Source organism: Hemitrygon akajei, chromosome 5, assembly GCF_048418815.1.
Source record: "Hemitrygon akajei chromosome 5, sHemAka1.3, whole genome shotgun sequence".
Taxonomy (NCBI): Eukaryota; Metazoa; Chordata; class Chondrichthyes; order Myliobatiformes; family Dasyatidae; genus Hemitrygon; species Hemitrygon akajei.
This window is the reverse complement of record NC_133128.1, coordinates 160693822-160706461: the sequence shown is the minus strand read 5'-3', so window position 1 is coordinate 160706461 and position 12640 is coordinate 160693822. Positions and strand designations below refer to the sequence as shown.

General features: G+C 37.8%; 1 protein-coding gene across 21 annotated transcripts in view; it reads left to right on the top strand.

Annotated features, from left to right (window-relative positions):
• LOC140728384 (PTB domain-containing engulfment adapter protein 1-like) overlaps nt 1-11671 on the top strand; it is a 383776-nt gene extending 372105 nt beyond the window's left edge. For 19 of the 21 annotated variants that reach the window (XM_073047019.1, XM_073047016.1, XM_073047013.1 and 16 more), the window contains one exon: nt 8284-11671. In XM_073047019.1, the coding sequence (XP_072903120.1) occupies nt 8284-8355 (72 nt within the window). In that variant the 3' untranslated portion in view covers nt 8356-11671. Of the gene's footprint in view, nt 1-2178; nt 2193-8283 lie in introns of all 21 variants that reach the window. The other 2 variants (XM_073047021.1, XM_073047020.1) reach the window with 2 other exon arrangements.
• Nucleotides 11672-12640: the final 969 nt, after the last annotated feature.

Here is a 12640-nt window from a genome sequence, read left to right as displayed (position 1 = left end):
TTTTCTTTTCCAAAGTAAATGACCTTACATTTTTCTATAATCTTTTGTCTCCTTTTGCCCTTTCACTAAATCCATCTGTATCCCTTGAAGTCCCTCTGCATCTTTCTCACAGTCCCACTGCCACCTAACTGTCTAACATCTGCAGACTTGAACATCTCAAAATATACCTCAAAAGATTTTGTTTAATAATTCTTGTGAAAGCTGATGATATCTGCTCAGCAACTTGTCCCAAATTGGGGAGAAGTTCAGCAGAACCCTGGAATGAACATGGCTCTTACCTTTCAGTGATATTTTGTTCACAAATTCCATGCTGTGCTTGCATGGCATGAGGTTTAACCCATCAGTGTGAATGATACTGAAATTCTACTGACAACGCTGAAATTATCTGGGATAACGACTCTTCCTCAACTCCTGTAAATACTATTGAATTATGCCATGAAGCTTAGAAACTTCCATGTATCTTTTCAAACATTGTTTCTTAGAGCAACAAAAAATGAAAAATGCTGGTTAATGATTCCTGCTCTTTCATTACTGTATTTCTGTTTGTGTTTTTTTATGAAACATTGAAAAATGAAACATAACTCATGCAGTTTGCATGGTGGAGAAAGGAGAGCTGATGGTGGTGGGGATGCTGATGAATGGGCTAGAATATCAATGAGCACTGTTTCTTCAAGAAACTTGAAGAAGCTTAGTTCAGATCCCCTTTCTGCTCTACATGTGCTGCCTTGCTGCAGCTTGTTGTGACTATTTCCTCCCTTTTACTGATGAAATTTAACATTTGAACAGAGTGCATATTAACAATTTCCTAAAATTTGAATTTAATTGCAAGATACTCTGTTGGCTGCATTGATCAGCTCTTTTCAGTATTTTATATATTTTATAAAATGTTGTGATAAAACTGTGACCTTTAGATTATCAGCTTGTTGATCTCATTGTAACATCCAGCTATTTCAATTCCAGTAAGTCCATCATCCATTCCAGTTTATCACTGAACTTTTAGGGTTAGACCAATTAGATAACAAATGTCTTCCCAGGCCACATTATTTTTTGACAGATAAATTTATGTGATTTCCCCATCTACTTTTGAACTTCTATTCAGAACTCACACAGCAATTGACTGAGAATGAAAATTGATGTCACCTGGCTTTGAAAACCATTGTTCTCTGCTTCTGAGCTTAAAAGAGATGTGATGGACATCAGAATTAGTCCTTGTGTTTGATGCATGACAGAAGCTCAACCATTAAACTAAGTAGATAATTGGGTATTAGGAGGGAAATGTTATAATTGTGCCAGCCAAACTGTTTTGTGTGCAATGCCATGTATGGGAAAAAATGTCATCTAAAATATACTTCTTAATACAAGTAGGACATGTGTAAAGCTTACGGTGCAGGTGAAACTTTTGTGGCTAGAATACTATATAACATTATTTGCTAGAATTAAAATAGATTATAGTAAATAATTTTGAAGATTAGCAGTGCTACAATTAAGATAATTTTCTGTTTCTTTGTAAGTTAGCATTTAAGTAATAATTTTTAAAAAGTTATAATCTTTGCTTCAAGTATGATAGGATGCCTTCCTTTAAAACAAGTTCTGCCTTTACAGTGAAAGCTCATTTTTCCAAGCAATGCCTCTGTTTCTAATCTGTTGTGAATTTTTAAAGTTATTTCAATCTCTGCTGTTTCTCCAGCCACAAATCTATAACTGTATGTTTATTTGCTACAATTCAGTGTATTCATGGTTTGGAAACATGTTTAAATAGTTTTGAAATACCTTAAAGGTATCCAATGAACGTTTCATTTATGTGGTTAGGATGGGGTCACAAGCTGCAAATTCCTCAGAGGAACAGTGTTTGTGGGTGTTTTTACGTGTAAATTGATGGATATTACATTGTCAAGTAACAATGGAACATGTAATATCTATCACATTTAAGAGGTACTGAGGTCAAACGTAAATTTGAGGTCATGCATATTTATACTGATTCAGAAGCCAAATATGTCAAAAGTACTCTTCAGTAGCTAATGCCTTCTTTGTAAACTGACAATAATAATTTTTTTGTTAAGTTGAAATTGACACTTCTTCAAAAACAAGTATTTAATCATGAAATGTCAAATGGTTGATAGTACTGTATTATATTGTAATTTTATTTATTCTTTTCTTCTGCTTTCCATATGCGCCTAGCAGCGTCAGCGATGGTTGGTATATTGCACTTTGATTTGTTGGTTATTTATATCTAAGTTAGATGTAAGTTTTTACATGTTTGATTTTACTTGTGTTCTTGATTATTTGTATGAGAAGGAAAATTTCCCCTATACAGAACAAAGTGGCAAGGTCTGCATCAGTTCCCTTTATTAGAAAAACGCTTTGTAACATCCCACCATTTCTCTTGCTATTCAGTTGCCCTGGAATTATTTTCAACATGTTAATAATTTTCTCTGTAAGAATGTATTTCATTTGAACCTTGCAAAATTCACCAGGAACATATTTTGGGCAATAATTATTTTTATTGAAGCATATGTATTCTGATATATTATTATTTGCACTAATAATCCTCTTTCATTGGGTGGTATTGCTGATTGTTTCTCCCAAACTTTTCAATAGATTAAGTAGAATCAAACATGTTAAATTGCTCCTGCCTATTAACACACAAGATTAGATGGATATTTTTTGTATTGATATATTTTGAACTTATTGCTTCATCAAGATCATGATTCATTAAAAGTGGTGGCACAGGCAAATAAGATAGATAGATAGATAGATAAATAGATACTTTATTCATCCCCATGGGGAAATTCAACTTTTTTTCCAATGTCCCATACACTTGTTGTAGCAAAACTAATTACATACAATACTTAACTCAGTAAAAAATATGATATGCATCTAAATCACTATCTCAAAAAGCATTAATAATAGCTTTTAAAAAGTTCTTAAGTCCTGGCGGTTGAATTGTAAAGCCTAATGGCATTGGGGAGTATTGACCTCTTCATCCTGTCTGAGGAGCATTGCATCGATAGTAACCTGTCGCTGAAACTGCTTCTCTGTCTCTGGATGGTGCTATGTAGAGGATGTTCAGAGTTTTCCATAATTGACCGTAGCCTACTCAGCGCCCTTCGCTCAGCTACCGATGTTAAACTCTCCAGTACTTTGCCCACGACAGAGCCCGCCTTCCTTACCAGCTTATTAAGACGTGAGGCGTCCCTCTTCTTAATGCTTCCTCCCCAACACGCCACCACAAAGAAGAGGGCGCTCTCCACAACTGACCTATAGAACATCTTCAGCATCTCACTACAGACATTGAATGACGCCAACCTTCTAAGGAAGTACAGTCGACCCTGTGCCTTCCTGCACAAGGCATCTGTCATAAGGTCATAAAGAAAGTTTTTGGCACATTGGCCTTTAAATCAAAGTATTGAGTACAGGAGATGGGATGTTATGCTGAAGTTGTTCAGATGTTGGTGAGGCCTAATTAAGAGTATTGTGTACAGTTTTGGTCATCTACCTAAAGGAAAGATGTAAATGAAGTTCAGAGATAATTTACAAGGATATTGCTGGGACTGGAGGACCAAAGCTATAAGGAAAGATAGAATAGGTTAGAACTTTATTCCATGGAACGTAGAAGATTGAGGGGAAATTTGATATTCAAAGTGACGAGGGTATAGATAGGTTGAATACAAGCAGGCTTTTCCCCGAGGTTGGGTGGGACTACAAATAGAGGTCATGGGTTAAGGGTGAAAGGTGAAAAGTTTAAGGGGAACATGAGGAGGAACTTCTTTACTCAGAGGGCTATGTGAGTGTGGAACGTGCTGCCAGGTCAGGTGGTGCATGCGGGCTCAATTTCAATGTTTAAGAGAAGTTTGAATAGGTGTATGGCTGGTAGGGGGATGGAGGGTTATGGTATCGGTGCAGATCGATCGGAGTAGACATTTTAAATGGTTCATCACAGACTAGATGGGCCAAAAGGCTGGTTTCAGTACTGAACTTTTCTATGACTCTATAAGTAATCAAAAATGGCAATATGCCTTTAGGTTTGCCATACTAATTAATATGATCGAAGCTAATTTATGCTAGCTTCAACACATATGTGTTATTTCTTCATTTCAAATATTTATCCACTTTCAGCACCATCTGGATGAACCTCCAGCTGCATGAAAAAATTCTGCATAGCTCAGTTTTAAACGGCCAGACTTTTTGTAACAGATGAGGAACCTGATCCAAGTTGTAATAGGTAGTGGGAGCTTATATCCACCACCCCTCCTTCCCCCAGGGCTACGACAACCTTAAGTAACAAAGTATTCAAGAAAAACTGATGGAGTTTTAGATATGAAGTGAAATGAGGGTTAGTGTAGAAAGATAGTGCTGAGGTTAAGGATTAGGCAATGCCTTATTGAATGGCAGAGCAGGCACTATGGACTGAATGGTCTCCTCCTTCTGTTTCTTATGTTCATGTGTATCACATTCCTCTGCAAGAACATTCAGTGTTTCAGGACGTGGTGGAGCACTAAGCTAACAGGGACCCTTTTCCTCCATTCCAACTCTTGAAGCACTTTCACCAGCCCATTCGCTCCAGTGCCATGGATGGTGTGAACTTCACTGAGAACACCTGACTCTGCTGCATTATCCTTTTCCCTTCACCCGAGTGAAACTTCCCAGTGGTGGTTTCTGGTCTCGAGGAGTTCCAGGTCATTTCCCGTTTGTCTCATTTCACAGGGCTTATTTGTTGGGAGTGCTGCCCCCTCCTCCACCGACCGCATCCCAGCTAAATAGCTAATCATACAACCTGCCACCAGGGTGCAATAACATTGTCAATTATTTATGGCTTGCATCACTAGAGAAACATCTTGACACATCTCCTGTTTATCTTGCAGTTCCTCTTATTCTTCTAAAATCCAATTAGCTTAGACCCAACCTCTGCTCATACATCGACCCTTCCGAACAAAATTCAACCTCATGAGCTTCCTTTTATTGCTTCCAATGTAAGTACATCTTTCCGTAAATCAGGAGACAAAGCTGTATTCCAGGAGGGTCTCACCAGTGCCCTGTGAGGTTGCAGCAAAGCTCAACCTCTCTTCAGCCTGTCAGATCCCAGATAAGCTGTATTTGCTGCCAGTTAGTCTGAAAATACACATACGTCTCTACAGAATTGCAATGAATGGCATCAATTGCACATGACACTGACAAGAAATGACAAACACTGAAAGTTCAGAAAGCTGGGAAACTAGCTCTGCCATTAGTAGGAACAAATCTGTGTACATACCGTATATCCGGCTTTCCAATTTAATTAAACAGTAGAAGCTTGTTCATTTGTAGAGGTGTTGATAATTTGTTTGTCCATACTCCCGGGATAGTCTGTAATTGCTGTACCTGGATGTCTACCCTTTCTGTTTCGTGCATTAGGATCCCCAGATCTCTGTGCACTTCAACATTTTGTATTCGGTACCACTTAAAATTCTGACCCCTTGATTGAATCTAGCATTTATATTGAATATAAGGCAATGACACTCTCATCCTCAAGGACACTTTAGGACAAAATGGAGTAGATATGGCTTTCCTGAATGCTTTGGGTATGATACAAAACTGAAACCATCAGGAGAAGCTCAATTCTAAGTAATTCATTTTTGGCACCTCTGACAATTTTGTGGTTGATGTGGTCTTCCAACACAAACTATTACAAATCTTTATGAAAAATTGATGTGGGCGTCAAAACCATCAGCTGGAGGAACTCAACGGGGAAAGCAGCATCTGTAAGGAGAAAGGAGCTCTCCACATTTTTAATCAAACCCCTGAGTCAGAATTGATTGGAGAGGGAAGCTAGCCAGTAAAGAGTAGAGAGGAGAATGGTGAAGCAGAAGCACTTGATGAACTGAGAGACATGGATGGGGTTGGGTGATGCTCAGATAGAGCTAGGCTTGGAAAGGGAGGGGTGGATTTGGGAGACAGAGACAGGAGTATGATCGATGGAAGCAAGCAGAAACAAAAGGGGAACATGGAACCAGGAGGGGGGGGGGGGAGGAGGGGATGAAGGTGGAGATGGCTGCAGGAGCTCGATGAGCAAAGGCGACCAGTGCTGGGACCTGATAAGTAAGAAAGTTCATAATGAGAACCATTATTGGGAAAGATGAAATGAGATGGTATCAGGACCAGGGGAGGGAGGGAAGGAGAGCTGGTGGGTGAAATGTATGGGTAGTGGGTGGCTGGAACTAGCAAGGGGACAAAAATGAGTGAACATGGACCTGGAGAGGACTGTGGGAAAGGCAACAAAAGTAAGGGGACTGGAGAAGGGCCAGAAGGAGCAAGGAGAGAGAGCCAGAAGGTGGGGGCACTGGGGCTGAAGGTTACATTAAATTGGAAAGTTCGATGTTTATATCTTTGGATTGTAGACTACCCAAGTGCAATATGAGGTGTTCCTTAGGTTTGTGTTGGGTCTCACCTTGGCAGTGGAGAGGGCTGAGAATGGACAGAGGATGGATGTGGGAACGGAAGGGGGAATTGAAAAAGGCCTGCAGTTGGGAGCTTGAGGCCATTGCAGAGCACATGTTCTACAAACTGCTCACCTAATCTGTGCTTGGTATTGTCAGTGTCAAGGTGGCCACACCAGGAGCACTGAATGCAGAAGAGAAGGTTAAAGTAAATGTGTGTACATATTCGCCTCATCCCTGGAAGGGGTCTTTAGGTTGGTACATGCCTATCACCCCTTTCCACTCTCAGTTCCGATGCAAGATTCTGACCCAAAGTGTTAATGGTTCCTTTCACCCCACAGATGCTGCTCAACCTGCTGAGTTTCTCCACCAGGTTGTTCATTGCTCCAGATTCTGGCATTTGCCATCTCTTGTGTCTCAGTTAAAATGATCAAATTTGATTTTAAACAATTGTAAAAAAGGAAAAGAAGGGTAGTTAATTCATATTTTTTAAAATATTGATGTAAGATTTTGAGATTCTTCAAGTAAGATATCAAAACAAACCAAATTATAAAAATCACAATGGTTCTTGGAACTTAGACACCCATAACAAAAGAAAGAAGCAATTTACTCATGTTCATTTTCATAAACATATATAAATGAGGAGCTAGTTTTCATGTTTTCATAATTAACAGATTCTGACACATAGACTCTATTTATACTTGTATATAAATCCATAAGTTTCACATTTCCTTCATAAATAAAATTCATTTTAAGGTGGCCATTTTGCATATCATATTCATAGTATACATGTCAGCACATTCTGGGCTTTCTGCTTCCATACTGCCCTTGAGAAGTTGGATGCTAATGTATTTGCTCTACCCCACAGCTGGAGCTGATGCCATAATCAACAAGGGGCCAGTTGAATTCTCATAACTGAAGTATCATTTCCTTTGAACAACATTACTGACCTTCACTAGCATTGCACCATTCCCTGAAACTCTTATGTTAGTATTCAACTTTTAATTAATTTCCATTAAAATATTTTCACCTGCCTCTAAATCTGTAATTAAGACAGTTCACATGTGCCTTGGGTTCTGCCACCTGCATCCTAGTCCTGCCACTGGGCTGTACAATAGTTGTACTGGTTAGATGTTCGGAGCCACACTGCCATAAGTGTGTAAGAAATGATATTATTATTTCTTTCTTTTTGTGTTTGCACAGTTTGTTGTTTTTTTGCACACTGGTTAAATGCCCAATTTGGTGTGGTCTTTCATTGATTCTATTATGGTTATCATTCTATTATGGATTTGAGTATACCTGCAAGAAATTGAATCTCAAGGTTGTATATGGTGACATATATACATACACACACACACACACACACACACACACACACACACACACACACACACACACACACACACACACACACACACACACACACACACACACACACACGTAATAAATCTACTTTGAACTTTTTGAATTGTGGGCTCTCTGCAAGTTATGAATGTGAGGTATGAAGTAGGACCAATATAATTTGGTCCAAAGTTTCAAGATGCTGACTTTTCACTTGAATTATATTTTTACATTTATTATGTGTAGAAGTCTGCTGTACTTGTGGCTAATGTAATTGATGTTCTAAAAATATGAGTAGTTTCTTTTTTTTTGCTAATAACATTTAGTTTAAATTGCTATAATTTTACAATCATTATACTGTTGCTTGAAGTTGAATAGTCCACATCTTATTGTGTTGATACAGTAGATTGCAAATTTAAACTTCGACTCATTGTACAAAATTGAGTTCTTGATTTTGAATCTAACAGGCTGTTAAAAGCACAGCTATAATTGCTGTAACTTTAACCTTCTCTTCCTTTCCACTTTCTAGGAGGGGTTCAAAATGGGACTAACTCTAGAAGGCACTGTGTTCTCTCTTGATCCTCTGGACAGCAGATGCTGACATGAAGGAACTAAATATTTGCACATTTTGATTGAAAACATAGAGTGCCAGTGAAGTGCCAAAATGCATTTTGTTTTCCATACTGTTCGATAAACCCTTCCATATGCAGATTAGGATTTAATTCTTCTTATGTTATTTCTCTTTTAAGTTGTGGAAAAATAACACAGGAATGTTGCTCACAATTAATGTTAACACACAATATTCTATGCAGCCACCTCCCTGCTTGTAATTCTATCGTTTAACAAAAATGTTAAAATTAGAAACACCAGTGAACCTTGAGGATCTTGATTGCAAAAGTTTTTTTTAATGAGTAGATGAACTTAGTTTGTTTAATCTATTGTTTTTACATAAGGATTTCACTTTATTTTTTAAATTGCATTTACTAATATCTAACATGCTTAAACTTCAAATGTATTTCTTGCAGCAGTGAGAGGGATGGATGCCTAGGAGTACCACAAAACTCCTTTTTTATTGGGATGAATAACCTGCACATTGTAAAAACCTTGTATATTCCCTTTGTACTATTATGTTTACCCAGTCTTAGAAGAGTGTATTTTTATATGTTTATTTTTCAGTAGTGTGTTAAAAATAGTACAAGTAATTTGATACAAAGAACCTTCTTTGTAATTACTTCATTATTTCACCTAGGAGGAAGATCTAATAACTGGATTATATGCTGTGTAAACCTTACTGCTAAGACTAAATTTTATTCCATACATTCAAATTAGATGCTGTTTGGGTATATTGCTATTAAATACATGTAAGTTCTTTGTCCATCTAACCAACTTTACTAGTGTTTATAAGATTTATTTTTCTTGTTTGATTGTTTTACCAGACTAATTATTTGCCCTTTGTGATATTTCGTTTGCGAAGCTTAAACTTTATTTTAATCCTGGTCATCAATCATGGAGGCATGGAGAAACAGGCAGCATACGTGAGGCCCGAACACTTTAAACTTCTAAGCCTCACTCGCACAGACCCCATTGGTCCCTGGCTTAAAACCTGTGGGAAGTGGTAGCTGGTTGGCAAGAAAGTGGGTCATCAGCAGATAAAATTTAACTGCTTAGTATTAACTAGGTCTGCAAGTGATTGCATTGGTTTCCTCTGGGTGCTCCGGTTTCCTCTGGGTGCTCCGGTTTCCTCCCAAAGACCCACCAGTTGGTAGGTTAATTGGTCATTGTAAATTGTCCTATGATTAGGTTAGGATTAAATTGGGGAATTGCTGGGCGGCATGGCTCAAAGCGGCAGAAGAGCCTATTCCACACTGTTGTCAATTAATTCATTCATTAAGTTGGATTCGCTCTTTTAGAGGTAGTTGTAACTTAGACAAAGCAACATAAAGATACAGAAATCCATTTGACCATTCTACTCATTTTTGTGTATATTCATGTGTTGCTTCTAACAGAGCTTTTATCTCCACTGCCATAACATGAGGGCCACTTCAAATAAGTTACCAATTACCATCTGTGTTTTACCAATTAGTAGCCATTCTTTATACAACTTCTGTAGTTTACTTTGAAAATTCTTTTCTATTCAGATCAGTATCCCCGTGTCAGCCTACTCATTTGCTTCTTTGAAACTGGTATCCCTACAGTTTTGGACATTTTACATTACTGTAGTTTAGATTAATGTAAATGACGTTTCCAGAGATTTTGATTTCTTCTTTGTTCTAACTTTAAAAAAAAGCTGCAGTTGCATATCAAGTTTCCATTGTCATAGTTCTGCCCACATTTGGAAAGAGTTTAAATTTCAAATCTTAAACAGATCCCTCGGAACCAACAACCAACCAGCATGCACATAATATATGCACATATATGCAAAATCTAGATCTAAAAATGTAATGTTCACTGTTGGATGCTGGCCAGTGCAACACCAAACGGATTATGTCGGTGGCTATGACTAATTTTTGGATATACAGAACGCATCTGAGATCATTCCCTCGCTCTCCAACAAATCTGCATTGTCCTCCAATTCTTACCAACTCAGTTTTATCCCCAAGCATAAATCATTTAGCCTTTCACAGCAAATCCTTTCAACATTCCGGTATTAAAAAAAAATCCTGCCGCAGATCAATTAAGCACAAGCAATAATTGCCGTTTGATCTCTACATATAATTAAAGTTGTTTATTATCCTCCCAGGTGTTTGTTATATTTAAATTGTAGGTCTAAGGTACGTTATCCTTAAACGTAGAAAGTCTGATTCTTCAGTATTATACAAAAATGAAGAGATGTACAATGAGGATGGATCAACTAAATCTGGCATTCCCTTTAGAGAAATGTATTTTTATGAATGATAATAAATGTAGCTGTATGCTTTGCCAGTATTTCATATAACCACCTTTCTTGTTTGCAATATGCAAATGTATGAAGTCTTCCTACTCCTACCTGTATCTGTATCACAAGCTATTTTTCTCTTGTTTAGTCAAGTTGAATGTCTAAATGCTTCGAAGCCTACTTATCAGCAAGATCCATATATTTGTCAATATTTTCCTATGCTGTTTATATTGTGAAGATAGCATAATGTATTACTGTTTACATTATCAGTGACTTGTTATAATTTTTTTTAAATGTAAGTGCATCTCTCACATCTGTGTAGTCACAGATTTTAACCAAAAATAGGCAATTTTACATATGTAAAATATAAATGCATATGAATTTGCTCCTTGTTCTAAAATTTTGCCATTTGTCAGCATCTAGATATTGTAATAGCTTAAGCATCAATTGGGTTAACTGCTCACGAATTAATACACTTTTGATTTTGTGAAAATCTCCAGCAAAGTATAATTTAGATTCATAACTATTTCAGTGTTATGCCAGTATCTGGTAATATTAAATATACATAAACATTGTGCTGAACCAAAAAATTTTAATTTTTCTAATGGATGCATATTGTTGTATTTCTCATCATTTTGGAAGATGGAGGCAGACAAAATCTACAGTACAGCGTAACAAAAACAGAAATGCTGGAAGAATTCAGGCAGTGAAGCATTAGCTATGACAAAAGAAACCAGTGAACATTTTGGGTCAACAATTCTAATTCAGATCTGGAGGGCTTACAGTTTTCAAAGCAGAGCTGGGGGAAGGAGTGAGGTGTAAGACAAAATGCTCTGAGGAGATTGGTTATGGCAGATCGGGTGACAAAAATCACACATACCAACCATTGGCAAGGAATGTTGAAGAAACTGGGTACAAAAGGGAATTGAGTGCAATAACAAGAGCATCAATGCAGCGTATCTATAGTACAGTGTATCTTTGTAATGTCTGTTATAATGTCTCCTTCATTTTCCAATAAACTTCAAATAACAAACAATTTAAATTGACTAACTCAATCTTTTGATTCCTTGCCAAATGCTCTTGAGAATGCAAATGTCATGTACATATTATTTTTCTAATTTAATTTGTGACATTGATGAAAGAAAATGCAAGAACGAGTTTAGTTACATTGCATACAGTTAGCCAAATACTGGAGTTCTGAGTGTAAAGATATTACAGAAAAATATTTTAAAAATATAGATTTGGCGGTGTAGTTGGTTCTGCAGTGGAATTTGAATCAACTGTCGATTACTAGCAACACTCGCTCTTGTCCAGTGAGAATCCATGGATGTTAATGCTTTCCAGAACTTTTCACTGGAGCCTTTGCCCAACACTTTCTTCACTTCTCACCCAGCAGCTTTCGGAGCCCCTTTCCAGTCCTCTGCAAACCTGGCACCTTACCAACATCTGGCTCTGGCTGCACAACTGAACCTAGTCACCTTTTGCCACAAGCAGACACTAGTGATGAATTTGGTACACTAACACAGTCTTTAGTTCAAGTTCAAGTTTAATTATCATTCAACATAAGTGTCATTCAACCATGTATGAATACATCCAAATGAAACAGCATTACTCTGGGACCAAGGTGCAAAAAAAAAGTACCAACAGTCATACACACACCATAAGATAACAGTACAATCCAGTCCAAGTGTTTGAATGTTGCAGCAGTCCCCAGTCAAACACAATATATCTTGTCTTCTGCTGAGTGAACACTGGAGGGCAGCACGGACTCTGGCAGTCCGATGGAATGCCTGACTGATGCCTGCCTTGGGCATTCACTACTAAACCAACAAGTTGGACCTACAACGTTCCACATCGCCAATGTCCAACAGGGTCTTGCAATCATAAGAAAAGCAACTAAGCTGATCACTCACCTTCTTTGTGCGCAGACACCATGCTTTCGCAGGTAGCAGCGCAGTCCGCTCTAAGTCCAGTTTCTCTGCCAACAAGCAACTCACTGATGAGGTAAACC